This window comes from Amblyomma mixtum, chromosome 3 (assembly GCF_055824585.1).
Source record: "Amblyomma mixtum isolate Tamu chromosome 3, ASM5582458v1, whole genome shotgun sequence".
Lineage (NCBI taxonomy): Eukaryota > Metazoa > Arthropoda > Arachnida > Ixodida > Ixodidae > Amblyomma > Amblyomma mixtum.
The window spans coordinates 180,104,676-180,132,567 of record NC_143014.1 but is presented as its reverse complement, the minus strand read 5'-3'; the positions used below and the strand labels follow the sequence as shown (position 1 = coordinate 180,132,567).

At 47.1% G+C, this 27,892-nt stretch overlaps 3 protein-coding genes and 1 long non-coding RNA gene across 6 annotated transcripts in view; 2 read left to right on the top strand and 2 right to left on the bottom strand.

Moving 5' to 3' along the window:
• LOC149352890 (exosome RNA helicase MTR4-like) overlaps positions 1-27,892 on the bottom strand; it is a 228,465-nt gene that overhangs the window by 51,545 nt on the left and 149,028 nt on the right. The gene's annotated exons all lie outside the window — the stretch shown is intronic.
• LOC149352896 (uncharacterized) overlaps positions 1-27,892 on the top strand; it is a 152,754-nt gene that overhangs the window by 119,539 nt on the left and 5,323 nt on the right. The window lies entirely within an intron of this gene.
• LOC149352897 (uncharacterized) lies at positions 27-23,113 on the bottom strand. Of its 2 annotated transcripts, none has more exons than XR_016290877.1 (3): positions 21,413-23,113; positions 3,444-3,606; positions 27-615 (listed from the first exon to the last, which is right to left on the bottom strand). It is a non-coding gene; the product is annotated as an uncharacterized LOC149352897 (long non-coding RNA). The 2 variants fall into 2 exon arrangements; XR_016290876.1 differs by lacking the exon at positions 21,413-23,113 and adding an exon at positions 4,141-4,713.
• Positions 6,057-17,189, top strand: LOC149352898 (uncharacterized). The gene is made up of 5 exons (XM_089585124.1): positions 6,057-6,124; positions 6,244-6,301; positions 11,270-11,319; positions 11,958-12,114; positions 16,989-17,189. The coding sequence occupies exons 4-5, from the start codon at positions 11,965-11,967 to the stop codon at positions 17,187-17,189; spliced, it is 351 nt and encodes a 116-aa protein (XP_089441250.1). The 5' UTR covers positions 6,057-6,124; positions 6,244-6,301; positions 11,270-11,319; positions 11,958-11,964.

Here is a 27,892-nt window from a genome sequence, read left to right as displayed (position 1 = left end):
CATCTCGGTGAAAGAGCACAACTTCCTGGTTTCAAATGATCGATGTACACGCGATACAGCTGCATGCGCAAAGTGACTGGGATTGATACTTTCTGCTGCTCTCTGTTTCTTTGTTTTTTCTAAGGTGCAAAAGAGTATATATATGCTGTTAGCATCCGGAATAAACATTTGTTGTCAGTTCAGCGCTGTGTTTGTCCTCTTCTTCCCTTGGCCTTGTGCCGTAGCGCTGCTTCACTAGATATGTCAGACCAACTCGCCCACCAGTTCATGTTGTTCACTTACAAGGTTCAGGTTAGGATTCAATGAACTGTTAACAGTTCAAAGAGCTGTTCTAACACTTCACTGAAGCAGTTCAAAGAACTGTTAGAACCCAAATCTGAATCCTTCACATCCTCCACGGTGGTGTCCCTTGGCCCAACATAAAATAAAAAACGGTGCTTGAAACCGGGCTGCAGCTTCCTCAGTCCTGCCACGATGCTCAGAACCAAAGAGGGCGGCCACTCCCCGGCTCTAAACAAAAGCCAGTGCTTGTATGCCGCAAACACGGCACACATGGTACCAATCCACAGCAAGCATCTCCAGGTTTGGCTCTCGCTGAGCTGTCAGGAAGAGGTGCTAGAAAAATAGGCATAATTTTGATCAGGCAGGTTGTACAGGCCATTACCATTCAACACCAGTACCTTTACATATATTTTGAACGAGCTATGTAATTTTTTAAGGAAAGAGGCATACAGAAAAATGGCAAGGTTTTTCAGGCCACTGGCACGCACCTGTCATGCATCAGTAGCCAGAGACAAAGCAGGTGCAGTTTCATCACATGCAGATGAAAAGAGGAAGTTCATTGAAAGAAATATTCCAAATAGTAACTGCATGGGAGCAAAACTAGAGGGCACAATCTTTCACCCATACAATGGCTTATAAAGACTGCTGATGTATACAGCTGCAGACATAAGACTGCGAACAGAATTGAAAAGAACACCAAGGTCAAAGTGAAGTATGCCTATATCGACTGATTACTGTGTTCTAATAACAAAACAGCAACTTTGACTGAATAGAGCTTTCATAAGCTGGAAATGGCACTGGCTGCCAACAACAGTCTCCGCCGCGACTATTTTACGCCACAAACTGCTTCACAGACTGCGTCAACTAGTATTGAGAAAGTGCAGTTTTGGGGCATCCCACATCATTTGTATTCGACCAACCTCACACCACCGAGTTTGCTTGTTGTTTGTCCTGCTTTAAGAGAGAGAGAGAGAGGGAAAGGCAGGGATGTTAACCAGAAAGGATTCCGGTTGGCTACCCTGCACAGGGGAAGGGAATGAGGGGAGTTAAAGAGGAAAGAGAGAAGTAAAGGGAAATAATCACAGTCTGTCAATCAAGGCAGTCGCTCTCAAAAAGCGAAAGAGTGCCTTGTAAGCCTTGAGGGCAGCTGACTGTTGTGGCCACGGACCGAGGATCTTGGCCTCTGTGAAAGGGCAGTCCTGCTTTAAAATGTATGAGGTAATGTATGAGGTGGAACGTAATGAGGTCCCACAACAACAAAGTTCACTCAGGAATGCATGAACTGCGCTAACCGATTTGAAATAATAATTTTTCCTCAGAATATATAGGCACTTGCCAAGAACTGGCAAAAAAAAAACTTAAAAGAGGGCTGTGTTGAGTACTAGCAATGTAATTATTTTAGTACCATGATTAAACCTTCTGTACAAGAAATTTAAAATTCCAGCTCCAGCTTACCACTGAATGCACCTCATATCTGCGTGCACAAAGGAAGTGAAAGTCAGAGGTGCTCCTGGAAATGAAGGTTACGTACGCAATACTGCCGAGAAGAAGCAGAGGTATGTAAAAATGATGACATGTATGGAGACTAGAATCGAGTGGCTATCAGATGGTTGAACAACACTGCAAAAGTCATGCAAGCTGTGAGCTTCATTGCTGTCTGCTGGTAGTACACTGCATTGGTAGATCTGCAACACTGCTTTGAGAACAGTGTGAACCATCCTAGGCTATACATAGCTTGGTCATGATGTCACGTCATTGATATCACTGCTATGGCGGCCATGTTTACGAACCACTTGGCTGCCACGCATGCTTCAAGATGTGGATAAACAGATGCGTTTTGTGCTGCAACCAACTCCTTTGCTCTCTGTGCGTGGAAATGTCTTCTCTTCTGAATGCGCAGTCCTTTCACTAGGGCTAAAAATGGCAACTGATCGTGTCAGTGCACGTTCAATACGAGGAAAAGGTTCGACAGTGCAAGAAAATTGGCCCCTCATGACTGGAAGCAGAGAAGAGCGCAGGCGTTAGCCTGTTTGCGGACACTGAATACACACTTTGTCAGCTACTTTGCGACCGTCGATTGAAAGTACACAAATCACTGTAATCGCACAATTCCTATGTTAGTGCATAGGTGAGAGCTCATCAGCAATGCAAGCTCAAGGAACGCGAAGTTCTACTTTAGAGGTCAGTGGAAAACTTTCTTTACTCTTAGGCTATTTGAGCTGGGTTAGCTCATCTCGAGGTGTTAATATTGCACTGCCAGTAAATGCTAGTTTCTTTTTTGCTGCAAAAAATAGACAGTTCACAAAAACATGTATTTCTGCTGTCAGCTGTGGGCGGGATGAAAAAAGATCAGCGCATGGCTAGGGTGCCTCGATATTGTTGCGGGAAAGAATATATTGTTATTTACACAAGCGAAGGGAGCAGCTCCGAGCGGCACCGAGAACACTGCCAGAACTTCGTTGTCGTCTTCGTCTGCTTCCACTAGTTCAATCGCTCATTGTCGTCATCTACCTGCTTTGATATGAAACGATGCATCAAGGCACCCTACGCAAGGCTAAATCAGCGTCCCTGCTACGTTGGCCTTCGCATGCTGTTTTTGCATGGGCCTCAGCTTGCCTCTTCTCACTGTGTATTGTCTCACTGTGTGCTGGCACTATGCGAAATTTTCATGCTTGGCACAAAGCATGAAGCGATGGGGCCCAGTCAAGCTTTGTCTCCTAGAGCTACTTGAGTGGTCACCATTTCAACAAAAAACATCCGGTTAACCACTGGCGCTTTCCTTGCTTCACCATTGTCACATACTCGACAGTTGAAGTTGCAAATTTACCTGTTATGAAGAATGCACCCCATACTTGATGGTAGCGGTTTTTGTGGTCAAAGTTGGCTCGTTAAATGCGCACCACACGCAAGCTCTATTGCTCTGTTCAGTGCGCCTTCGTTCGCTCACACAGCGAGAAAATTTCTGTTCGTCGGGTGTTTCCTACCACAGCTACTGCTGCGCTTGGACTGCCGATATATAGCGTGCTGCCGTGCTGAAATGATGTGGAATGCATACTGCAGGAGCTAGTGGTATAAGCATATCCTAGAATTTCTTTCAGTGACATCAGTGCAAGCTATGAATAAGTAGTACAGGACATTTCTGGAATGTAAAACACGCTTACATCAAAGTTGAGAATTGTGGCACCTAGCCTGGAAAGGCGCCGCACCAGAAGCCTGTTCAGGTGAGGGCGGTCAGCCTCCTTCTCGCCCCAGTTCGTCCCCTCGGGGCACTATCTTGTAGACGAAAATGTGGCTTGCGTACTGCTTCACTTCTGCCACAATCTCCTGCATAGAAAATATTGGATCATGAGCAGTGAACAACAATGCTTTGTTTTTGCAAGACCATTTTTACATCAGGAATGCAGAAGAATGCAAAGTGCAAGCACGTGTTTTCCACATCTGCCTCTTCAGCACTTCCAGCATCGATGACATGCACAGCTCCCAGCTTTATTTGAAAGTTCTATACAGAACGAGACCTACAGTTTCAAAGACAACTACGACACTAAGCTGCACTTTCACAGCATTGCGAAAACAAGCTCCCGCATTGAGGGTCACCAAACAACACAAGCATACATGAAAAATGAACTGCTCCGGAAGGAGAAAGGTTAGCCCCATCTGCACACTGTAGCAACTAGTAAACCAAGTACAATCGCGGACAAAATGTGTACTTTGTTTTAAGCAATTTTATCCTCTGTCGCCGATTTCGAACAGCAAAGCAGCATATGACCTTAAACACAAAACAGATCCCACACACCAGTGCTTCACTTCCAGACTATAAAACGCGGCGCACCATGACGAACATCAGTAAAAGTGGCTTACCGATCGAGGCGTGCAACGATCGTTGACACTGTATCGCTATTTCGAACGAACAAATCGTTCCCGCCCACGTAAACACAAATGAAATCTAATTGAGGCCGAAGGTGAATTCCCCGGACAAGATCTGGCAGCGTCTCCGTTGTGGCTCCACCGAAGCTAAAGGTGACGACGTTCACCGTATTCTGCAGCGGGATTCGGTCTCTCTCGAGAAACTTCACCTGGTTGTCGCCAACGACAACTCCGCGCACGCTGCCCGGCATGTTGATCTTCGCGCTGCGCTGACGACAAAGGCAAAAGTGGAAAAAGGGCAAAAGAAAAATCCTGGTGACAGGTTAGACCCAACTAGGGACATCTGTGTCTTCTTTTAGGTACTTTCAAAACACATGCAGTTCAATGCAACAGGGAAACCTAGGGACAACCTCACATTCCTATTGCCGGCGGATTTTAGTCTCGTGCCCCTACGTATTCTACTCACACAGCGCCTCCTTGCGGCAGCCGCGAGTGCCTAGAATATACTAGTATAAAGGAGGCGCTGCCCTGAGGCACTGCATGACGAAAGCAGCAGAGGGCGCTGCGGTCAAAAAAAAAAAAAGTTGTAACGTGATATGCGCTTTACAGCTGTCTATAAACGTTGCTTTACAGCTTAGTTACGCGCGTTAACAAGAGGTGAATGGTGCTTGCATATCTGTCGTGAGCGCTTTTATTGCGCGAAAATGCATTCAGTAGAAATTACTTCTTGGCGAACAGCCATTTTGTTCTGTAAGCGCGGGTGCATTACACAGACGTCCGGACAATATTGACCACACAAAAGTTATATTTTGGTGTTTCTTCGGAAAAGTAGCAGCTCACCGCGCCATTCCGAATTAATATTTCACAAGTGTCATCTGCTCGCCAAAATGACTAGGTTTGGATTCGGTTTGTGGGGTTTAACGTCCCAAAGTGACGCTATGAGGAACGCTTTAGTGAAGGGCTCCGGAAATTTCGATCACCTGGGGTTCTTTGACGCGCAGTAAAGTCTCACAGTACACGGGCCTCTAGAATTTCGCGTCCATCGAAATTCGACCACATCGGCCGGGATCGTATAGCCGCGTACTACTTCGGGTATAGTGAACTAGAAATATCTTCGGGTCAGCAGCCGAGCACCATAACGACTGAGCTACCGCGGCGGAACATGATTAGGTAGGTCGGTTAGATTACATTCGGTTTCTATTCTAAGAAACGGAAAATGGGAGTATGTCGGCAGCACCGTAACTGCGTAATTCAAGTAATTCAAGGTTATCGCCAAAATATATATGCTGGCAGGCTGCGATCAAGGGCGCTTTTCCATTGCAACCATGCCATGTCGCCATCCCTGAAAGCCGATGCAGCAGATAAATTAAAATAAACAGATATATATATCTGTAAGATATTAATGCGACCATCAAATGTGATCGACTTCGGCTCCAGGAGCTGTGTGTCCGAATGCCCAGCATTCACGCCCAGAATCGACACTGAAGAATGGTTTTTGAGGAAAAGAAATAGCGCATTAACTATCACACACACCTCGGTGTACACCAGAACAGCACCGTAAGGAAGGGCTAAAACAGGTAATGAAAGAAGAAAGGAAGAAAGAGATGCCGTAGTGGAGGTCTCCGGAATAATTTCGACCACTTGGGGATCTTTAATGTGAACTGACATCGCACAGCACATGGGCGAATTTTGTGTTTCGACTCCATCGACACTAGAGGAAGCAAAAAATGCGTAATTCATTGTCTTCCCCTTGTGCTAGAATGCTAGAAGGTGCCTCACTTGGTTTACGGAAGTGTCTCCTGCGACCCGGTCGAAATAACGCAAGCGTTATTTCCACCCGTGACGTCGCATCCGGTTTAAAAAAACGACGTCACGTCCGGCCATTTTTTTGTTGTTTGATTTATTTTGAGCCGAGCCAAGCATTGCTTGCAGTATCTGTATGGCCGGTCGGTGTGTGCTGCGCGCGCTCGTGTTGCCCGTGAGCAATTTCTCTGTTCTTTCTGTCTTTTGGTATGCAAGTATTGAGTGACTGCCTGTTATCTGACATTCGGCATTTCGTTGTCAACTTCCTTGCGCCCAAATATTTTGTGTTTGCAGATCACCCAGGACTAGCACTGAGCCCGCTTGCCCGGCAGTGGACACAAAGGCCCTAAAGGTGAGACTCGTCTGTTTTATCCTGAGTTCTGCTCAAAAGCTCAGTGCAGTTCGACAGAAGAGAATATGCGCTGAGTATGTTTTTGTACCTTTTGTCAGCCCGGCCAAACGTAACTTTTGGTCATGTAAAACAGGCATGGTTAGCGTGCGCCCGAAAAAAAGGCGGGACACTTTTGACAACAAAAAGAAAACGAGGGAACATTAACTCTTAATGTGGCTTTCACCTGCAGACCCCAGGTGACCAAAGCCTGCCCGTATAGTGAACAAAGCAACTCGGCTGTTACGGATCTAGCAAATTATAATTTTGAAAGTGGGCTTCCTGCTGTGAAACCGGGAACGTTTGTGCCCCTAGAGACAAGCAGAGGCGAGAAGCCACAGGCAAATGTAGGTAGGACAGGTAGCTGAACGAGGGAGTAGTTCCCATATTTGAAGAACACATGGAAAGACAAGGACGAGGCGTTATTTGTGTTGTTCCTTCTATGTTTGTCTCTTTTTTTTCCCCCACAAGTTAAAGTCGATATTTGTTGTAGTTTCACTTTTTGAGGCAGCCAAAAGATGGAGCACAGGGATGACTCACACAGCATTAGTGTTTTCGTTTCGTTCCTACTGTTTTGTGTACTTGCACCTCTTGACCTGAAATGCGGCATTGTCATGATCTTATGTGGCGCTATGCTGATAAAGGATGTGTGCGGCACACCTATGGGTGTGTGGCGTTCAGGTTCAAGCACCAACATAGGGCTTCCAGTGCAGCAGGAATTATGAGAGGAAAAAAAGCCTCAAGGATGGGGATGGGCAGTGTAGCTCTTCAGTGTGCTTTTTGTGAAATTCTGTGGCAGGAGGTTACATGTCGGCCCACCCCTTATGTAATGCTGCCTTTGGGCCGTTGAGGTACAGATAAACTGATAAATAAACAACAAAAAGTAGTTTCTGTTCAAACAGTATAATTTGCAGCTTTGGTGGAGGTTTTTCTGTGGCCCCTTCAGGGAGCGTTTACCCAGAAATTGTAGTTATTCCTTAATGCCTCTTGGTCCGAAGAACCAAACAATAATCAATTGCCCTCATGCCTCTTGATGAGGGAATCTGAGAGGTCGAAATGATAATTTACCATAGCTGTGAACAGTAATGGCTGGGTGTATCGCCGGAGAGAACCGAGGTCATCCACTGGACTGAGTGGTAAGAATTTCGGGTTGGTTAAAGCACAGATGGCTTAACATCATATCGCCAGATCTTGCACTGTTGGCGTGTGTGATTGTTGCGGTGTGTGTGGCTGGTGAGCTGTCAACTTGGGTGTGACAAAAGTTGTAAGCTCAGCCAGACATGCCTGTGCTGTTTGAGCTCTGGGCAAGAGCTTTGAGCGAGGCCACTGCATTGTGTCCCTGTTGTACATTTGGCTTTTGTGGTGCTCCATCTTCTTCCCTCTCCTACCTTTGCTAGGAATGTCGCCATGGGACTGAGAGAAAGTGGTGTGATGTAATTAGAGCAGTGGCATGGCCATAAGATCCATCCGCACAGTACCACTTATGGGTTGTTTGCTGGTTTGGCACCGCGGTCATGATTGAGGCGAGTTGTGAGTGGGTCACTGTGGAAAATGACATTAGAGCAGCAGCAAACATGGCACCAATGGTGGAGAGCAAACTTTGATGTCTGTGTTGCCATTGTTGTCAAAGTTATCTGTGAGGCCATCAAGGGCAGCACCTGTTCTGAATACATCGCATAGCAGTAGATCAGAACTTCACTTTTGCACTTGGGTCATGGGCCTCACTGCAGGAGGTGTATCAGTCAGTTCAGGTTTCACGTTGAGACGCATCAAATTCAGCAACCTTACTACTCATAAGTACAGTGAAACCTCATTAAGGCGTACCTCGTAGCACTGCAGAAAAACTATGTGCAAAGCGGCAATAAGCCCAAACTGAAAGCGGCCTGAATATATCCACTTATACCCCTGTCACACTAGCAAATTTAATGTCATTCGAATCGAATGACATTAGCACCTAATGTCATTAATCTACTTCTACACGGGAACATGTAATGCCATTAGGTTCGAATGACATTCGCCATCGAATGATTTAGGGGAACTCATTCGCATTCGGTCTCGAATCGAATGTGTACTCTGGACACCACATACGCAGCAGGAACAAGCGACGCGAAAAAATAATGTGCACACTGCGAAACTTCGAAAGTGCATTTATTTAGTTCTGATGATAAAGATTTAACGTTGGTGTGAATCTGTTCACACTAGAGGCTGTCGTGGATAGCTATTACTCTCGGTCTCAGCACAGCCAACAGCAGCGGCCGAGCGTGAAGCAGCGTCTTTCCCGCGACCGTCGGTCATTTTGGGTTGCGTGATTCTTGTTGGTAGACGTGCCATGTTCGTTAAGCTCGAAGGTACTTAAAGACGTAACTGAGCAGTTCACCTTTTGGAAGTCATTTGCAAGCTCCACGCGCCGCCATGTCAGCCATTTTGTTCGTTTACATTTATCGGATTGTGGCTGACTTTGTACTTGGCTTGGCTTTCGTTGGCTAAAATGGTGCAGAATGGCCGGAAATAATATTTTAAGCTTATAATACGGCACATAAATGTTCTCACCCGCTTTTGAAACACTGCACAACAATTTCAAACATCTTTTATGCGCGCTGATGTCGTTCAGTTGGACTATTTTTTTTTTTCACTGATCGTCGATGCCATCATTTTCGAATGACATTATTTTTTTCCGTGTAGCACTGGAAGAGACCAAATGACATTCAATGCATCGAATGCCATTAGGTTCGAATGACATTAAATTTGATAGTGTGACAGGGGTATTACCTGGTAAAAAATGATTCCTGATCAATTTTTTAAAATGGGCACACGAAACCTTTTAACTGCATAGCTACCGTTCAGCCTCGAATGTGGCTTGAGCAGGGTATGTAATCCGAAGGCAAAATAACCGCTGGTCCTTAAGGGTCTTTAAAGAAGGCAAGCATAGCAGGGGGCGGCAGAAAGGTACGTGGGCAGATAAGATAAAGCAGTTTGCCGGGATACGGCGGCCACAGCTGGCGAAGGACAGGGTTAATTGGAGAGACATGGGAGAGGCCTTTGCCCTGCAGTGGGTGTAGTCAGGCTGATGATGATGATGACACCGCCATCCTGCTGCAGAACATCTGCAAAGAGCCTTTCACAGGCAGCGCGGCTGTCAATGCTGAGAGCTTCGCCCTGATGTGAGACACGCTGCAGCTTATTTCATTTAGGAAGCACGCTATCCATGAAAACGTTGGTAATATGAGAACGCAGTGAGATGGGGCTGTACCACAGCTGCACAGTGGCGCAGATCAGCCAGCAACGCAGCAGTGGTAGGTGCGGCGCATGGAGGAAAACTGAAATCTGCTGCAGAAAGGCCAAGTCATGTGACAGCGATAAGCAGTAGCTATAGCAGTGGCACATCTGCATGGCTAGGGTCGTGGCTGCTCGTACACCAGCACCTGCAAACAGGTTAGTGACGAGCCTCGGGTGTGGTGGGGACAGGCTGGCACCCCCCTTTCCTTGCGATGGGAGGGAAGAGTTCTCTTTCCAGATGCGTCAAGCAGCTGCAAGTAGGCTAGGCATGTCAGCAACATGTCTTATTATGTCAGTGTGGCGTATGCATTAAAGCACTCATGAACTTTCCTTTTAAATCATATGCATTTTAAAAAAAACTGTGCAGCCAGTAGTTTTTTAAACTTTGGCACATCCGTATCTTTACCTTCTCTCAGTATTGGTCACCTGCTACAAAACTGGAAATCTGCTCCTAATAGAATTTTGGCTTGCTACAAAGACTGCTCCAAAATGCTCGTGGCCATTCCCTCCTCTCCACATGCTGTGTGATGTGTAATATTCATTTTTCCCATGGGCATTGTCACATATGGCAAGCTGGGTGGTGTATCATTGTTTGCGTAAGAACTTACGGGCACTGAGAAATTCCCTAGGCAGACGCTTGGCCACCCACTGATTTCAAGGTGATTGCACTCTGCTTTTCAATGAATGCTAAATCCTGACGCGATGGTGTCTGCAAATTTTTTTGCCACCTTCCCCTTTTTTTTTTGTCTCCTTATTTTATTATTTTTATGCGAAGCATACTAAAATAGCCCAACCCAGCTCCTCGAGCGCGGCGGTGTCGTTACCATTGACCTTTTGTGACCTCCCATGTCATACCACGTGATGCGTGACGTCACAGCAGATGAGAAACGGCCCAGCTCGAGCCGTCGCGACCAAGGAGGACCACGTGATGCGTGACGTAACGACATAGGAGAAACGGGGCCCCAGCTCGCGCCGTCGCGCGAGGCGTCGCGACCAATGTGTTTCCTGCTTCTGCCGCTAGGTGCGCTGTAGTGAACACGTGATGCTGGAGCGGCGGTATACAAGGGGGTGCGCCTGCCTCTGCTAGGCGTACACGGGATAGAGATGCCTCCTGGACACAGGGCTGCTGAGAAGCAAAAGTTGCGGCGTGCTACAGAGACTGATGAAGAGCGTGAACAACGTCTAGCCAAGCGGCGTGCTCGATATGCAACTCGGCGACAATATGCTTTGCGTCTGACTAGGCTTAACCTAAGCTAAGCCTCAGCCATTTTTTTCTTGGATGTTGCGAGTGCTGTTTATTATGCAAGAAGCTTGAATTAGCAGCTTCGAAAAATTTGATTGCTGGTCTGCACACGATTGTCTCTATGTCCAGGTTTTGCACTATTTCCTAATCCCTGGCATTTATTGGCACTTTCACTTCATTAAAACTTTTGTGTGTGTGTGTGCTGGCACAAATTTTGGAAAGGTCCTTTTCTAGCGCTTGCAAGTTCTTTCCATGTTTTCGTTTTTCATGGGGCGGGAGCTTCATGGCACATCCAGTCCATCAACCTTGGCGTTTTCAGATACTTTGTCCCATTGCACTTGTGTAGTGTGGAGGAGCCGCCGCTGCTCTTAAGGTATTTCTAACCATGTGCTTCTTTTCCTCCATTGTTTCAGCTTGTTCCAAGGAGTCCCCAAGAGCTCTACGAGATCACATCACTTATCGCGTAAGTGATGTGGATTTCCAAATCCACTTTGTGGAATTTCTACCACTGCCTTTTGTAACTGTGGCCATTTCTGATTGGAGTGCATTTTGCTTTAGCTGCAATTGAAGGCTTTCAATTTTTTGTAGTTGCCAATCAAGAGCTTTTAGTATTTCAGTAAAACTGTCTGCTGGGCGGGTTGGCTGATTATACTAGTATGTTGTAGACTGAAGAAGTTACTGTACTCATCGCTCTCAAAAACACTTCTGTTTGCACATGTGCAGTTGGTTGCTAAATGTATTATGTGACTAGAATTTGTTTACATTCTGAGTGTAGGTGCTAAGAAATTGTGTAATCTGGGAATGTATTGACTGGAAGAGATGGAGTATAACTCCATGGAACATTTTTACTTGCAATTTTGAGCGTATGCACCAGGACTCTATCAGCGAGGTTGAACTGCGGCTCAGTGGTTATGGTGCTCGGCTGTGCTGACCCGAAAGACGCGGGTTCGATATACTTGGAAAATATACTTGGAAAAAGCATGCCACCACCACCTCTGCTGGTTGTAATGGTGTGATTCATTGGCAGTACCGTTAACAGGATGTTGCTTTAAAATGTTGCTGTTTCGCTTTTGTGAAACTTGTGTGATGTTCCATTCACAGAGAGCTGATGCCAGTGCTGTCCCAAGATGGCATCTTTGTGGTGGACTCACTCCTTGTAAAGCCCAACGCCCACCAGACTGATGCAGTGCTGTGGAAGTGGAGGGATGATAGAGGGCTATGGCACCCATACTCTTCCATTGACTGCAAGATCATTGAGGTTGGTGCCTGCATGTCCACTTGTGGCTGCTATTTTACAACTGCAACCATTTCATACTATGTCCTGGTTCACAAATGAGCAAGCGCTGGGCTGCGTACGCTCATCACCTTTTCACTGTTTATGCCTTGCACTGCCTGTAGTGTGATATTGAAAGTTGAACTACAGCGTAATCCGCTTACGATACCAGATATAACTATATAGTGCTTTAAGATGCTTTGTCTCCTTGCTTTTTTTTTTCATAGCCTTCTCCGCAGTGCTCAGGTGCATTTGGGCAAAGTATCGAAAAATGATGACTAGCTTGGCTGGCATTTCCTCTTAGTCTCTGAATGGATCATGCCATCAGAATTTGACGAAATTATGGACATGTACACTGGGGAATTGTTTTAGAAATTTATCCAGGATTTATATTGTGAAGAAAAATAGCGTAAGATGCATAATTTTTGCGTTTGTTATACGGCAGATTACACGAACCAAGAACAAAATAGCAAGGTTCTACTGTATTTCTCTGAAGGGCTGTGATGGCTTTGCAGGGTGTGTAGCAACCTTGAATCATCAGGGGAATTTTATTTACCTGGAGAAATGAGGGAATTGTGAGGGATACGATCAAGAAAGTGGCCAAGTTAGAAAAAAGGACTGACTGAAATTAACGCAGTGGTCTGCCGCAAGTTTCGACGGTACTGCGAGTGCCTAGCACTCTCCACATTGGCGTGGCATATTTTTGCTTCGAACATGTATAAGGCATGGCAGCCTGTCTGTTTTAGGTGTCTTTTTCTTGTCATTCATGATGTGAGCATTGTATATACTGGTTCATTCTGTACAGGTTCCTGGACTCGACAGTAAATTTGCCACCCTAGCGTGGCATCAAAATCAATCGAGAAATCTTGCTCTCGGGCCTCGTCAATCTTGTAGGCCATTGCAGAAGCAAACAAATAGAGGCTAGTTTCTCTGCGGTTTGAGCTGTGATGAGGTCATAGAAAGCTGATATTTTTTATGGAAATCTCTTGGAGCCCCGCCGCGGTGGCTCAGTGGTTACAGCGCTCGGCTGCTGACCCGAAAGACGCGGGTTCGATCCCGGCCGCGGCGGCTGAATTTCGATGAAGGCGAAATTCTAGAGGCCCGTGTACTGTGCGATGTCGTGCACGTTAAAGAACCCCAGGTGGTCGGAATTTCCGGAGCCCTCCACTACGGCGTCCCTCATAGCCTTAGTCGCTTTGGGACGTTAAACCCGAATAAACCAAACCAAACCGAAATCTCTTGGTTAGTTACATGGGGTTTTATGGCGCATAAGCAACTATGGCTATCATGCGCCAAACACAAGGAATTCTCTTGGTGCTTGTCCTGTGGCATTGCTGTTGTCGAAAGGGGTGCCAGAGTGAGCACGGGTGCCTTCATTAGAAAGGCAGGAAAGGGCAGTACTTTTCACTGGTAGAAAAACCAACCTTTGAAAGCCTGAAATAATCTCTGGCAGTACAATGAGCAGTTTATGAATCCCCTGAAAGCATGTGGAGTGTTTCGTTTAGATAGTTTTCCAGCATTTTCTCAAAGTGGTGCTCTTTGTTTCTTCTGTAAAAGCACATATGACCACCACTCTTATGAACCATTAAAAGAGAGCAGAAACTTGTGAGCATAATTTTTAGAAACTTCCAGATCTAAGAGTCCAGATCACTGAGGCACTTCTCGTCTGGTGAGAAGGAAAACAGCTGCCGAAATTGCTGCACAGATTCCGAATTGAAATGTGCCAGCATCTGTGGGCCTGTTATGGCAAGGAATTCCAGTGTGGTGAAACCCATACACAAGAGTTAAGCGGGCCATGTTCCATCAAGAATGATGCATCTGGGACAGCATTCCACGGTTGTAGCTGTCTCTAGGTGTCACGAGGCAGCGTGGAAGACGTAGTCTTGTTAAAGCTCTCACTCGCGTTGTAGCTTAAGCTGCTGTTCATTTGTTTTTTTGTGTAATCTTTTGTTTCTCAGCAGTGTGCCACATCAGGTCATACGCCTTTTCAGTGTGAACTGTGACAAGAGGAGCATCTCCACTTGCCAGCTTACAAATTCAGGCTGTCACGTTTTTCCCTGCTCACAGTTATGCTTCAGGCAAATTGTACCATTCTACATGATTTCCCCTCATTCATTGAGATGCTCAATAAGCATTAGGACGTGATATATTATGAGGAGTAAAATATTGGTGTGGAATACTCGGTTTCATTGCTGCATTTTGAGGAAACATGTTTGTATTGTAATTTTAACTATCTGTATTGATATCTGAACTACTCTAGAATATTCAGTTGTATTTGCTCTGAATTTTATTACTATTGTCTGCTTCAAAACGAAAAATTTGACGTTGCCACGCACTTGGTAGAGAACGTCAAATGCTGGGAAGAATAAAGGAAAGGGTAGCCACCTATAATAAAGAGATGGACTTCGTAAAAGGAGCTTTCTCGAACAGGGGAAGCAAATCTCTTTTCAATGCAGCTTCATTTTTTTCTGTGAATTGATCATGTATACCGTATTTACTCGCATAATAGGCGCACTTTTTTTCCAGAAAATCCGGCTCAAAGTTCGGGGTGCGCCTATTACGCGGGGTAAAATTTCCGGGCCGCACCCCGCTTTCGCGAAGAAAATGTAAAAAAAAAGAAGATCCGTGTAAGGGCCGCACCGAAATTTTCCACGACACACGCGGGAATAGCCTTTGGAATGCACGCGCCGAGGCCTCCGCGATCGGCTCCGGCTGCGCGCAACGGGCGCTTGATCGCAGAGGCCACGCACGTGCACAGGAGCTTCCAGACGCCGCCCACGGAGGGCGCCCAAGGCCAAGCTTATCATCATCATCATCGTTTTCCTCCGCCGCGAGCTTTCGCTATCTATATCGCCATCAGCATCTCCAGCTCGTTTTTTTTTGTTGTTGTTGTTGCTGTCAAGTGCCGGGATTTGCGGTAGCGCGATACTTATCGTGGTTTATGGCTTTGCCGTGGAGCGTTGCTGTTTTAGCTCGACGGGCAAGCACCCTTTGCTCTCTAACACGGCAAGCGTGCGGCAGGTCGGAAAATACGACGTGGCCGAGAAGTGCGGCAGTTGCGACTGCGGCGTCCCTAAATTTTCGTACGCGACTCCAAGCGCCGAGGTTTTCGCGGGCCTAAGTCGGGAATGTTTCCGGCTGGAGATGAAGCTTTCCAAACAGACGTTTAAAGTGAGCATCCCTGAAAACTGTGTGCGGCTGTTCTACGCGATGTCGTTGTACGTGCTGTGGGTCCGCAGCAGCTGCGACGGCAGCAGCACTAGTAGGGACTAGTAGTCAGTTCAGCAAAAACTTTGTTAAAATAAAGATTGGGAAGCGGGGGGTGGCGAGGCGTCTGCTTGCAATCGTGTAAATACAGTATTGATCACAGTGCCAAGTTCGGGGTGCGCCTATTATGCGCGGAAATAAAAAAATCTGATTTTTCGCGCCCCAACTAGGGGTGCGCCTATTATGCGAGTGCGCCTATTACGCGAGTAAATACGGTACTGTCCATTATTATCGCCACTATGTTTCTCGCTTCAACCGTCGGGAATTCAAAATGAGTAGCTTGCTGGACGCCCAGTTTTAATTTTCTTTGTTGAATGTTCCAGCTCGCCTAGATAGCATATTTAACTCAGGAATGCATTTAGCGGCTACATTTTTGTCTTTTTGTCCGCAGATTTTTGTTATTCCATCCACACCGCAAGGAAACTCGACGATGTAACGCACGCGGAAAGATATTTGCGTGGGATTGGATTCATACTTTATGTGCAATGTGGATAGCACCAATGCGCTGCACTGGGAGCATTTTCATCCAATGCAAGCAGATGCTGCTTTCAGTTGGCATCTAGATCACAAGGAAAGCAAATATTTATTTTAAAAATGCATTGTACAAAACAAATTTTATCTTCTTATGAATGCAGTGCGAGATCACCAAAAAAAACTGAATACAAAGCTGAATACAACGGCCAAATCGCGTATTCTAACAGTGATTGTCCCAAGTGAGCTGCTTGGTTTCAAAACTCGACATTGCCCCTCACCCGCTTGTCTTTGCTAAGCATATCGTAGTACCGGCCGGCAATTCGAAAAGCCCTGCTATGCACAGCGTGTGTACGAGAGCAGACAACGCAGCAGTTCCTTTGTCTCTACTTTTGGAGCCCGCGTGACCAGGGTTGCTGCTCTTCCTTGGGAGTGACGTTATGACACACCCCGGCGATCAGAAAGCGAAACCGCTCAGTATAAGTAACACGATAGTAAATTATTTATGGTGCATATATCAATCGTGCAGCATGTATATGTGCCCTGGGGCAATACGCAATGTTTGAAACAAAGACGACAACGAAAAAATTTGGTGTCCCCCTCCCTTCCCCATTATAGGTTTTGGGTTTAGCATATGGAGCCTTTGACCTCCTGTGTGCCGCCAGTGTCGGGAGCCACAAAAGGAAATGCAGCAGTGTTGCTGGCTGGCCAAGCTTAACTGCCAAGACTTGATACCTGATAATTTGATCCTCTTAATTAGTACTGGTCTGACCCAGTGAAACCCTTTTGTTGTTTGTCTTGACTATTTTCATTCTCTCTTGAGCTCTGTGCACACTTTTTGTGTGTCGTTCTTCCAGCACATCTTGAACAATGTTGCCTTTATCTTTTTTTTTAAGATCTTTCAAATGTCCATGCACAAGGCCTCTACAGGAGTGTGTAGGCTGCTGCGATAGTGTGTTGGGAGATGTCCTAATCTTTTTCTCTCTTGCATGCATTCCATTTTTTTGTGTGAATTTGTGGGTTTCTCTTAGTGGTTTATTAGTTGCATTTTACTTTTCTGAGCTTGCCCACTTTTGTTTTCTCTTTTCATGGCATCCAACCCTGCATATGGCTGCCACTAGTGGAGGGACTGCAGCAACCGACCTTGCGGGGCGTGGCGTTCTCTGGTCCCAGGCACCTGTTCATCGTTCCAGGCTACTGGCTCAAGAACGTGCTCACAAGTCTGCACCCTGGCCTACAAGCAGAATGACAATAGACCTATGTCTGCCGGAACTGCTGTGCCAAATAAAGCATTCCTACCAACATGCCTTGTCAGTGATTAATGAAGCGTATGAATAGATTACAAACAAATGGTTGGCCCTATAGACAAACCATGTTACAAAACAGTAGGTTGAGACCATACCCAGCCACCACATTGTTTCCTCTGCAGAGCCGCATATTGCCTTTCTGTTCGTGCCCCTGCAGCAGAAAATGCTGCAGAGTTAGTGAGGAAAATAAATTTCACTGACAAGCTGCTCCGAGACTACTGCTAAAAGGGTACTGAAGTCCCAGTGGAAATGTTAATCAGGTGATGAATGTTTGTGGGCGCTGCACATGTACTTTCAATGCATAGGAGGGGCCAATTTCAACTTTTTTTACAGGTAGGTAGCGCCTTTTCTGATTGCACCATCCCTTGGTGTGGGATGCTTTAGAGTTCCTGTATATGCTACCAAAGGTAGCAGAGTTGCGCGTCTGTTTTCCCTCGCCGCTCCGAACGCCATTCGCCGAGAGGCGGTCACATGATTTTCGTGACGTCGTGTGTTCAACCCTCCGCGGAGAAGCTGACTTCACAGGTGCAGCGCCGAGCGAGCTGTCAGCTCGACGCCTCATGTGTGCCCGCGCCGTCGGCTACATTCATTTGTTTTCCGTGCACACCTGTGGCGTCAGGTTTGGTGTTCTGAAGTGGCAGTGACGGATGCACTCGTCAGCTATGACTGGGTGCAGTGCGCCAAACTGCAGCAATCGCACAGGGAAACGGCAAAGCGTTTTACGCAGTGCCATGTGGAAGGTCGGCGGCCGAAGTGCGTCGGCGCCTCAAGTGGCTCTTGAGAATGAACCTCTCCTGTTTGCGGCTTTGAAAGGCTTACAGTACTGATGAATAAATAAAAATTTCTAACATGTTTCACGATCTACCAGTGCCATCACAACCAACATTTGCCTGTTTCGACAGCGAAATCAGAATTATATTGGTAAAAACATTTTTCATCTGTCGACATTTGTTTACCTTGAAAAAATCACGTTTTTTTTTCTAACTTACACACATTATCAAATAAGGAACAGGCAACGAAAATCTTGTTTGTCTATAGCTTTCACTTAGTGCCCTTTTTATGGATACTAGTGTGAGCCTATACCTGTCCCTCGAAGCAGTATTTGTAGCATATCACTGCATTAAAATTGTACAGAATTTACAGTCTGCATCTGCAACTCTTTGGCCCTTCACTAGGGCAGGCTCTGCTTACTCTACTGCTGCTTCGAGCCTTCTGTAGTGATGGTTCGAAGTGAAATATAAGGGACAATGAATGTTCAAGAAGCAAATTCCATGCAAAGTTTTGCTACATTTCGATGCCAGTCTCACCTGCATAAACATTTAATTTGCCTATGCAGCCGCTGCGGTGGCTTAGTGGTTATAGCTCTCGGCTGCTGACCCGAATGACGCGGGTTCGATCCCGGCCGCGGCTGTCGAATTTCGATGGAGCCGAAATTCTAGAGGCCATGTACTGTTCCCTGTCATAGCCTGAGTCGCTTTAGGCAGTTAAACCCCCCTAAACCATTTGTCTGCCTACGCTATAAAGTATTGTTCTTAGTAAAAATGCCCTTAAAAACCATCTAAAAAGGATTAAGTGAGAGATGTGACGATAGGATAGGCAAAAATGGCATGTAAACAAGTGTCGCAAATCTTGATGCCGCGAATAATTTCAGCTAGAAGACAGCAAATCAGCCTATAACCCCGGCTTTAAAAAAAATCCAGGAGTCGCGAAATGTTTTGATACTGCGAACTAAGCCGAATCTACGAAGAAGGAGTACAAAAATGCAAAGCGGAACATTAAATTAGTTTTTCCGAGCAATAAGGATGAAGCAGGCACGAAAACCTACCACAGTAATCAACAACTATTGCAATTTAATAACTAAGGTGAAACGATACTGCTTTTCGATAAAAAATGAGGAAAGTTAAATAAGATCTACGTGTAAGAGTACTTTCAAGGTCCTTTAAATATCTGAACTATCACTGCATTTAGCAACGGGGTACATTTTGTGAAATGTGTTGGGCAAGCAATTGAGTGTTAATTTTTTCGTTATGTCAGACTCGCCTCGTTCAATGCATTCCCATTGCTTTAGTCTGCTTGCCTACAACAACTTGCACAATTATTTTAATGTGGTTCTAGAGAGATGCGTTTTCGTATTTTCCGCGCATAACTCGTACAGAACACACGGCTGTGCTAGTTGTGAAAAAAAGTAATTCATCGCTATACTCTTTTTGTTCTTAAGACGTGCACGCAGGAAGACAGGATGGGACAGACGCTGTCTCATCTGGAACGGAACTGCTTGTTCTTCTGAAATTACTAGTTCCAGAAAGAAAAAAAAAAAAACTCGCAGGCCGTTTCCAGTCTTTTTTCGTCGTTTGTCATGATTACGATTTGCTGTTAACCTTTGGCGATTTTTTTTTCGTGCTGTATGCACACCCTGGGCAAATCACAGATTAGTTTTCAGCGTTACGTTTAGAAACTTGCCATCAAGTCAATCTATTTAAAGGAGAAAAAAAAAAGCCCAAGCGCCCTACACAGCGAGCTACGCAGCCCCTGTACGTACGAGAAGTGGCTTTCTCGCACAGCTTAGAACATGATGGCGGACCTTCGCGCAACTCTGCTCCCTGCGGGAGCATATACAGGAACTCTAGGATGCTTCTACCTATACTGCCACCTCACTGACAGTGCTAGGAAAGCTCTTGCTGAATATTGTAATCTGGGTGCTTTTAATTGAATGGTCTTTGTAGGTATTTCAAAAGGGCTAGGCAACCGTCCTAGCACTACTGGGGTTCCAACCAACAGCAAACTAGGCAGATTCTGTAGTGCTTGGCTCTCGCTGGCAGTTAGTGAAATTGGTATCTCCCTAAACTGCACTGTGAAAGAGCATAAAGGAAACTCTTCCACGGTAATTCATGACATGGAAAACACGTGGCTACATTTCTCTTGAAGGCACTTTTTGAGCAGGAATTGGGTTTCACCCAGTTTTCATGATGATGCTTTGGGTGCACAAACTGGGTAATGTTGGTATTTACCTGTTAAAAAAGGACCCTAAATGATTAAAATGATATTTGGTAAATTCGATTTACAGTCTTCTCTTACCGTTTCTGACCTATCTTTCCTCAAACAGAACAGTGGCTGATTGAATTCGCATCACTTGTTAATGTCAGATTAAATTTTTTTCTTGCTCTGACCTTTCTTATCTGCTAAGGGCCATTATTGCCCGAGAGGTATGTAGGGTGTGTACTATACACACACATAAATCGCCTCATTCAAATCTGCGCCATTTACAGAAAGGTACTTCGGTCCCGTCAAAATCTCGTATTTCAGTGCGACAAAACTGCCGGTAGTACACGCTTATTCAACGGCCGTACAGCTTACCTGTTCTGACCGATGATGAAGCATGGCAATGCAGCGTGCTGCACGTGGCCATCGTGCTTTCGAGAGCCCCCGGACCGACAGTCTATGAAGGGTCATTACATGCACTATGCGCGCGTTGCTTGGTGTGGGTTGTGGTCTTTGCGGCTGCTTCACTGGAGTTATTTTTTTTTTCTTTTCCCCTGCGCTCCTGTCACGACGTGGGGCCAGTTTATTTTAGAACATGCGAGGCCGATCGAGTGGCATCTATGAGGCGCCGCTAATGCTGCCAGTGCTGATGAGCGGTCGCATATAAGAATGACAAGACCAGTGAATGCATTAAACCCTCTCGTCGGGCTCTCTTTATTCCGAACTGTGTGTCAAGAACTATTTTCGGTCCCCTTACCCTTAATTTCAGATCGGCATGATTTGAACAAATTTTCAATCCCTTAACAGTTTGAAGTATTGAGGCGTCGAGATATGCCCGACCATGCGCTTGGCGTTGCAACGATATATATCCTTCTCATGGCGCGCGCACAATTTGGCTTTAAACGTGATTGTCCTTACTTTCGTCTTCAAAAGTCTTGGCGCAAATCTCAAAAGTTTACTTACAACAAAGATAAATATAAGACTGCTCAAAAAGAGCACGCGGCTACAAAACCACCGTGCCGCTCACACGTTGTGAGGATCTTGGGAGATTGCAGGTCTTATTTTAAACAAACACAAAAGTACAAACAATAAACGAGGCGGCTTTTATCGGAAAGGAAACCAATTTCAATATGAGTGAGAAAAAAGGAAAGGAACAAGAAAGCAAGGCAGCAACGCACGGGAAAAACACACGGGGGAACAGAACAAAATGCTTACGGACAATACAGGGAAAAGAAAGTCAAAGAGGAAAGTCACACTACTTGTCTCTTATTCGAGCAACGAGCGGGGAGGACTGGCTGGGTGTCGGGCAGTCAAGGAGTCTCTTGGCGTTCCAACGTCGATGCAATTGCTACCGCAGCGTCAGCGTTCGTGGGCTCCCGGCACGGTTCCCAGGTCTGGTATCCCGGAAAAAGGTCACGTAGGCGCCAGAGGTGGCCTGTGTGGAGCAGCTGACGGATGGACGGAGAAGAGTAGCGCCTGGGCCTGGTGGTTGAGGCTCTCGACGATGGAAGTCCAGGTCTGGTGGCCCGGACGTCTGCGCCTAAGGCCCAAGCCCGGAACTCGGGGAGCCAGCAGAACTCGTCCACGTCCGTCGCCCACCGCGCTCTTCTCTTCTCTGCCACGTAATCCTCTTCGACCTGCCCCGCGTTCCCCTCCGCACGCGCTCCTCGTGCTTTGTCTTCTTCTCCTCCCGAACGCCGCTGGGTGGCGCTATCTCCTTACAGAAGGCCCCCTCTTCGGAAGTTTTTTCCAAGGGAAAGAACTCAACTTCAGGAGAGCGACACCAGACGCGTTCGACGATCGCAACACAGAACACCGCACCACAGCGCGCACACTACACACCACACACAATACGACGGTCGTTAATGTTCGAAGCGTTCTCAGACCTTCGCACACACAGCACAGAGAGCACATGGAAAGTCAACGTAAAGCGTCCATAGAGGGCGAAGAAACACGGAAGGCATAAAAAGTAGATAGCCGACACTCAGAAACAAACATGAACAAACAAAAACAATTCCAACAACAGGTGTGGGCTACATTCTTCCGTATTCCATTGTTCACATCAAACCACTTCACCGTCGCGAGAACTTTTTTCGGCTAGTACTTCCGTTTTCCTTTGTGAAACCGTTTTCTCCAAACCGACCTCGGTTTCCACCATGATTTTACATGTTCCCGTCCTACGATGTTATTCACTCTGTTCTCCCTTGCCTTCAACACAGTTTGCTGACACATATCATACGATCTGACATAACTCTTAATGTCAGCCTGTACACCGGGCCAGTAAAACTCACTGAGCACCCTAGCTATTGTTTGCCGTATTCCATGATGGCCGGATAATGCACTCTTATGTGCCAACTTAAGAACTTGCGTGCGTAAGCCCTTCGGTACCACCGCTTGCTCAACGACTTGGCCGGGACACACTTGGTACGACCGGAAAAGAACACCGTCATCTGTATCAAAGGAGTGGGCGGTCTGTCCCTTGCCACGAAATATTTGCCCCAACTTCCTGCGACACACCTCTAAGGTCGGGTCTTCTTCCTGTTTGAGGCGAAACTCCGGCCGTGACAAGTGGAGTGTGTTCAGAGTGGGGCTTTTACTACTCTCTGAAACCTTTGCTGTCAACGTAAGGGAAGGAACATCGACCGAACTCGTCATGGCAAGGGAAACTGCCTGATCAGTTAGAACTGGCGGGTCGACCGAGAATGGAGGTTTAGCCCCGGGGACATTGCCTATTATAATGTCGTACAAGGGTGTAGACAAGCAGCGCGCGATGGCCTTACCCGAGAAGTATGGAGAAGAAATCACCACCTCTGCTTCCGGAACTTCTACACGGGTCCCATTGGCCAAGAATAATGTAGCCTTTTTCCCTGTTAGTGCCGCTGGCGGTACAAGAGACTCACGCACAACAATACCGGTGCTGCCCGTATCCCGTAATACCGAACCAGGCTGGCCGAACACCTCACCGTTCCCCACGGGCATAGCAGTTTCCACCGGGTTGGAAGGACAGACCATCTCCCCCAACTGGCCCTCTACGCACGTTACCTCTGCAGGGTTATCGGGATGTGAATATCGAGGTGTCATGCAACAGGAGGACTCCTCACGGTCTCCTGGCCTCTTAGCTTTGCACGACTGGGCATCATGTCCTACCTCGCGGCACCAGGTGCAATACGATTGCTTCGGCTTCGTCCGACAATCCGCCGCCTTGTGCCCAGTCTTCTCGCAAAGAAAACACCGCAGGCGAGATTGTGAACCTGAAACCTCGTCTTTGGCTTTATTCATCGTATGCTCCCCCTGTTCTTTGAAAAACAACAAGTTATTTTGCCGCTGTGCTTCAAGAAAATGATCGGCAGCCTCCGCCAGCTTGGCAACTGTCTTGCCCTCCCGCTCACGTAAGAAAAGGGCTAAACGGGAATGACAGTTGTTCAGGAACTGCTCGCTCACGACCATTTCACGAACCACCTCAAAAGTGCGGCCTTCTCCCCGCATCTCGACCCAACGGTCAAAGAAACTAAACAATCTGGCAGCATATTGTGAGGCCGTTTCTCCATCCTGGGGCTTGCTCTGGCGAAACTTCTCTCGGTACCCTTCCGCGGTGAACCTAAACCTCTGAAGCAAGGCAAGCTTCGCTTTGTCATAATCCACGGAATCCTCAGGCGAGAGCCGACCGAAGACCCTAAGTGCTTCGCCGCCAAGGCACAAGCTTAACGCCGTTGCCCACTTTTCTTTTGGCCAGCCCTGCCCCGTGGCCACATGCTCAAACCTCTTTAAGTAGGCATCGAGGTCATCCCGCGCTTCATTGAACTGTGGTATGAGGCTGTGCGGGTTAATGGAGCTGGTCGATGAGACGCTACGCTCTCCATGGTCACTCGGAGGATTTGCGCCACCCTCCATGAGCCTTATTTGTAGCTGCAAGTTCCGCGCCTCTAACTCCAATTTCTGTTTCTCCGTCTCTAAATTCCGTGCCTCTAATTCCAATTTCTGCTTAGCAGCTTCACGCTCCGTCTCTAAATTCCGTGCCTCTAATTCCAATTTCTGCTTCGCAGCTTCACGCTCCGTCTCTAAATTCCGTGCCTCTAATTCCAATTTCTGCTTCGCAGCTTCACGCTCCGCGGCTCTCTCTTCCCGTGCCTTACGAAGCTCGTCCTCCACCCACGCTCGTAACTCCGCGCCGCACAAGCCCATGCGCTCGCCTAAAGCAACCAAATCTGAAGCGCTCATATTGTTCCTAAATTAACACAACAGGCAAATAAATAAAAACCGACCTCGTCCTGTCGTAGTGGACGCCAAATTTGTGAGGATCTTGGGAGATTGCAGGTCTTATTTTAAACAAACACAAAAGTACAAACAATAAACGAGGCGGCTTTTATCGGAAAGGAAACCAATTTCAATATGAGTGAGAAAAAAGGAAAGGAACAAGAAAGCAAGGCAGCAACGCACGGGAAAAACACACGGGGGAACAGAACAAAATGCTTACGGACAATACAGGGAAAAGAAAGTCAAAGAGGAAAGTCACACTACTTGTCTCTTATTCGAGCAACGAGCGGGGAGGACTGGCTGGGTGTCGGGCAGTCAAGGAGTCTCTTGGCGTTCCAACGTCGATGCAATGCTACCGCAGCGTCAGCGTTCGTGGGCTCCCGGCACGGTTCCCAGGTCTGGTATCCCGGAAAAAGGTCACGTAGGCGCCAGAGGCGGCCTGTGTGGAGCAGCTGACGGATGGACGGAGAAGAGTAGCGCCTGGGCCTGGTGGTTGAGGCTCTCGACGATGGAAGTCCAGGTCTGGTGGCCCGGACGTCTGTGGCTAAGGCCCAAGCCCGGAACTCGGGGAGCCAGCAGAACTCGTCCACGTCCGTCGCCCACCGCGCTCTTCTCTTCTCTGCCACGTAATCCTCTTCGACCTGCCCCGCGTTCCCCTCCGCACGCGCTCCTCGTGCTTTGTCTTCTTCTCCTCCCGAATGCCGCTGGGTAGCGCTCTCTCCTTACACACGTGTCCACTCTTGGCACCCTCAGTTCGAATAGAATTTGACCAAAAGTTTGAGCTAAAAAAGCGAGCACGAACAATGAGAGTTCACCGTGAGTGTGTGTGTTTGAGGAAGGGTCGTGATCAATAGGTTTTGCCACTAAAAGGACTGATCGTGGTGCTTGCGTGCGGAACAGTGAAACGATGATATCGATACGAGATGGAAGTACGCGTTATATGTTGTTCCGCAGCTGGCGCTTCTATAGTCCTCACAATGAAAAGTGGAAGGATTGATTTTTTTTTCTTTCAAAACAAACGTTGAGTAGAACCCCGCTGTTACGTTCGCGGTTGCTGCGTTTTACCAGTGGTACGTTTTCATGAGCCAGTCCAGCTGCCGCAGATCGAAGCCCATGTATACTTAATTGAAACTCGATCGCCTGTATCTGTTACATAATGCAATTGTTGCATAATTTCCGCATCGTATGCCGCGGAAGTCGCCTCGCGGTGATAGTTTACACCGTTCCGGCATTCGTTCAATGCGTATGCAATGTCGGCGCCGGGTAGAAAAAGCAAACTATACACGCTATCGGCGCTTGTCCGCCGCTGTGTAAGACGACTTATGGCGGGAAGCCCCCACGCCAAAGCGAGTACGCTTACAGAATAGGTGATTTTTGGTGGGGCTGTTGGCACAGTTACATCGCCGCTGTGATGCCAGCGCGAACGACCCTAAAGCGCGAAAACGAAACTATTGGTGTCTTCAGCTGAGACGCACTGCCTCCGTGCCGGTGCGCAGGAAGTGACGTCAAATACTACACGAGTGGCACGTCACCTTGCACATCAGCCGAACGTGCGAAACACTCACAGAGTGTCGTTGCTCTTCCTGCCGTCCGTTAACCGAGGCCTCCGAGACCCTCGATGATCTCAGAGGCTATTCCTACGAGCGGCCGACGCCAACTAGAGCAGTCAACAGTTTGCACAATTAGCAACAGCCTCTTCAGAACAGTGCTCAGTGCCGCGCTTGTAACAGGCGTTGATAGAATCGCCGGGAAACGCGGGATTCACGAGCCTGATCGTGAGGTACTGCGATTAATTATGGGGGCGCAGGTTTGTAAGACACCACAGCAAGGCGTTATTCTTGCCGGTTTCGATGCATACGCCTTTAGAGCTTCAGATAGAGTAATTTTCGAAAATATCAGCAGGTGATCCTCAATCCGCTAAGCGCCCCACATTGTTGCTTTATTGATATCCTTTAGCCTGCGCATACGTTGACAAAATGTTCGATGTTATAAAGTGCAGGCATGCCGGGTGAACAGCATATGCCGTTCGCTGCAGGCAGAACTTGCAAGACTAAAAATATTGACAAACCTTTAATTTCCTCATAACGGAAGGCACATTGCTTGCCGGCCGGTGGCTGCGTGGTTGCAGCGCGAATAAATGCATTGCAGCTGCTGTAATATTCAACATTTTTTTAAAAATGTGCCCACTTGTAATGATCCGTCCGTTTTTCCACTTCGTCGATGCTGCGTCAACCAACGAGCATGAACAGCGTCGTCTGCTAGCGTGCGCTGCACGACGGGATTGCACCGCGCTCCACCGTCGGTCTCCACGGTGGCGCGGTGGCACGCACGCGTGTCATGCTCGTCCCACCCGAACGTACGGCACTGCACCAGTGGCATCCAGCCGAAAGTGGGGCACCGCACGAGTGCGTAGAAAACTCCACGAGTGCCGTCAGCTGAAGACACCATATGCCGCGGCAGACGGCACAAGCAGCACTGTACGAGATGCGGTTGCGCGCGTTGGCTCCGATGGTTTTGTTTCTGCCATCCGCGTTATTCTTGTCACCTGCACCTTAAGATACACAATTTCGAGATTCCAATAGGCGATGATTGTATGGGATTAACGCGGCCACCGCGATAACAGCGAAGAGGAGCACGCGTACCGTAGCTTCGCACGCTCTGGGCATGCTCCCTCTTAGCTGCTAAAACCCTTCCACAGACAGCTGCTCAGAAGCGGAATGGACATTTGAGCTACAGTTTGCATAGCATCATGGAAAAATAGCACACTCATCACTTGTGTTGTTTGGTCTTCTTGCTCATGCAGAACAATCCAGAGAAGGACATGGCGCACACGTCATAATAATAAAAAAAAAACTGCAGGCAACGGTGCACAATTTTTTTTCACGCTAAACATTCATCTACGTTTCCTGGCTGTTACTTTTTTTTTTTGCGGTCCTGTGAAAAACTCTGCAGCAATGTGTTTTGTTGCATTTGACGCTCTGGTGCATTTAACAACTATATGTGGACACTTGAGTGCACTCTGAACTCTCACTTTAGGTTGTACACGCATATATGTTGCCCAAAAATTTAACTTCATATTGTCTCTCCCAGATGCACACAAATCACGTACATCACCACCTCGACAACATGACCACAGATGTCATGCATATTCAAGAATGCTGATTCCATGGCTGCAGTTGAGGTTTTCGGCCAGAAGCATGAGTAACGGGGTGAGCTTGCACAGGTTGATCACTTGCAACAGAGAAGTAATCACTAGCGAAATGCGTCGTAGTATATGTGCACCGACATTTGCTGCTGAACTGGTTTTTACTGCAATGTGAAATGTGTAGTAGTCACTGAAGTAGAAAATAACTCAAGCGTGTACTGCAAAAACAAAAAATAAAATCAAATTGATTCAGCAGGTGACTGTGAGAGTTTTCAATTGCAACATATATATGCCAATCCTAATTCATCTTCGAGAAAGTACTCTACAAGCTATAATAAGT

Coding starts and splice junctions, on each gene's coding strand:
- LOC149352898 (XM_089585124.1), top strand. CDS start 11,965: ATGCCAGTGCTGTCCCAAGATGGCATCTTTGTGGTGGACTCACTCCTT. Junction 12,115..16,988: donor TTGACTGCAAGATCATTGAG/GTTGGTGCCTGC, acceptor GGCTGCCACTAG/TGGAGGGACTGCAGCAACCG.